Source organism: Cryptomeria japonica, unplaced genomic scaffold (assembly GCF_030272615.1).
Source record: "Cryptomeria japonica unplaced genomic scaffold, Sugi_1.0 HiC_scaffold_524, whole genome shotgun sequence".
Classification (NCBI taxonomy): Eukaryota; Viridiplantae; Streptophyta; class Pinopsida; order Cupressales; family Cupressaceae; genus Cryptomeria; species Cryptomeria japonica.
In genome coordinates this window covers 15,756-18,473 of record NW_026729338.1, presented here as the reverse complement: position 1 = coordinate 18,473, position 2,718 = coordinate 15,756, and the positions used below count along the sequence as shown (strand labels likewise).

At 28.4% G+C, this 2,718-nt stretch overlaps 1 protein-coding gene across 1 annotated transcript; it reads left to right on the top strand.

Annotated features, from left to right (window-relative positions):
* Positions 1 to 1,858: 1,858 nt before the first annotated feature.
* On the top strand, positions 1,859 to 2,305 carry LOC131030929 (ubiquitin-like). Its single transcript, XM_057961894.2, has one exon. The coding sequence runs from the start codon at positions 1,859 to 1,861 to the stop codon at positions 2,303 to 2,305; it is 447 nt and encodes a 148-aa protein (XP_057817877.2).
* The last annotated feature ends 413 nt before the right edge of the window (positions 2,306 to 2,718 follow it).

The following is a 2,718-nucleotide window of genomic DNA, read 5'->3' as shown; positions in this document are numbered from 1 at the left end:
AGGAATACGTTGTTCAAAAGTAAATTTTCTATACATTCAATTGAATTACAAAAAAAATTCATCTGCACAGATCAAAAACAAAAATTCATTACATATTCACTTCAATATATATAAGTCTTTGACACATTAAATGTCAATTAAAAATTGAAAAAATGTACAACTACAGTTAACAACTAACTTCATTCTAGAAATCTAATTTTTATATCATGAAAAAAAATAAAAAATTAACATACCAACATGACAAGGGGGGTTGAGGATCCTGGTGCATTTTCTAAATTGAATTATATTTGAAATAGGTTCAAATGTAAATTGGTGAGCTTGCCTGTTTTATGTCTAGAATGTTTTAGTTAGTAAGTTGATTATTTATCTTTTTAGAATATTAGGAATTCTGTTAAGATATCAATTTGCTTATCATATATATTTGATATGTAAATTGTATAATTATATATATTTATTGCATATTAAATATATATAAATGTATATTGATATACATTCAAATATAATGAAATAATCTTTACAAATGATATATTATTATTTATATCAACATTTCAATAATAAATAATCCAACATTAAAGTTGGTATTAAATCTATATTATTATCTAAAATGAATGTCAGACCTCTATATCAAAGCTTTAATATATAAGCATAGAAACCTAGAAAACCACAAATTGTTTCCTATGACCAAAGATTAATATTATGGAGTTAAAATGGACATCCAAAACTATGGTCAAAGTCATGTAATATAATTCAATTCTCATTTGTGCTCAAATTAGGTAATCTTAGATGCTTTATCTATGAATTGGGACATCTTATTTCTCATAATTATTAATGAAAGACATTAATTTTTTATTTTATGATTTTTCAAGAAAAACATTTTATTTAAGTTCTTGTGATATTGTCTCAAAAGTTGTTTTAAAAATTTAAACTTCATCCTTAGACTAATATCATTGTTTAATATAACTTTTGGAATACCCACATGGAGCTCTTCCTATTCTCATTTAGAGAAAGTAAATCAGTATCATAATAAGTATTTACTTTTTTAAAAAAATTTTAAAAAAATACTTATTTTGATTATTCACTAATATAGATTCTATTTGTCAATAAGTTTTTATGTAATATTTTATTTATATCAACACTCCAACAATATGTTAATAAATAATTCAATATTGGAGTTCCTATAACACTTTTATTATTATCTATAATCAATGTCGAACTTCTAAGCTAAAGCCTCAATATATAAACATAAAAACCTAAGAAACCACCAAAGCTAAAACCTCAATATAAACATAAAAACTTAAGAAACCACCAATTATTTTTTAAGACCCTACATTAATACTATAGATTCAAAAGGGACACCCAAACCCATGGTCAAAGTACTCCAATATAATAGAACTCCATGCTCAATCAAAATAGAATCCATTTTGTAACCCTCATCTTATCCCATGGTCAAAGTACTCCAATATAATAGAACTCCATGCTTGATCAAAATAGAATCCATTTTGTAACCCCCATCTTATAAATTATAGATATCATAAATATACTTACAAAATCATACCAACTAAAAATTCCTTACTAACTTTTTGTCCTGTATGGCTTGGGACATTCTTATTTAAGAATTAATTTCTCAACTCCATAATATACCACAAAACCAAAAATAAAAAACTTCACCCCTAAGCATTTTTTATATACAACTTTTGGAATACCAACATGTGGCTTTTCCTATTCTCCCGTAGAGGAGGCGAAAAAGAAAAAAACCCTATTTATTCTCTCCTTGTGAGGCTCAAATCAGCCAGGCTCTTCCATCTTGTTGAAGTAACGTCCTTCTCTTCCTCCATCTGGTTTGATACTGGCAATAAGCATGGAGATAAGGGTGAGAAGAGCCAACAGGAGCATGTACCGTTTGGAGGTGGAAAGCACTGAAACGGTGGAGAGTTTGAAAGCAAAGATTGAAGAGAAAGAAGGTATTCCCTCTTCTCAGCAACGTTTGATGAAAATGGGCGTTCGCTTACAGAATGAAAACACTCTCAAGCATTACAATATTAAACATAATCAATGTATCAGCTTGGCTTGGATCGAGAGAGGTGAAATGCAGATACTTATAAAGCACCAGAATGGATCTCTTCTTCTAGAGGTTGACGAATCTCAGAGCGTTGCAACTACCATAACCAAAATCAAAGACAGGCTTCGAATACCATCTTATATGAAAAAATCCCTGGTATTCGACAACGTAGTACTAGAAGATGAAAAAACTGTTTCTTCTTACAAGGATATTGATTTATCACTTGTAAAGCTTGTTGATGGATGAGATTTGAGAATTTTTTTCGTATTTACATAAATCATTTGTGTCTTAAAATTGCTGATAGCCTGTGTTTTCTTCTCTTTGGTTTTGGAATTGTTTCTACAATTAAAAACCTTGTTACATTGTAGTTCTTGGATGATGATGTTTATTGTTGGATTGTAACGATTCAGGAGTATTTATTCTTCAAAATTGTGTGTGAGATAGTTCCCAGCCTCATTTCTTATGATGTAGGAATCTGAAAACTTAGCAAGATTTGATCATGGTTTTAATTATTTAGAATACTGACGTGCTCTTTGATTAAAAACCTCCATCCCAATCTCATTTTTTATGATGTCAGAATCTTACATTCAGTAAGATTTGATTATGATTTTAATTATTTAGAATACTGATTTTTTATTTCATAGATATTTTTCTTTTAT

Coding starts and splice junctions, on each gene's coding strand:
- LOC131030929 (XM_057961894.2), top strand. CDS start 1,859: ATGGAGATAAGGGTGAGAAGAGCCAACAGGAGCATGTACCGTTTGGAG.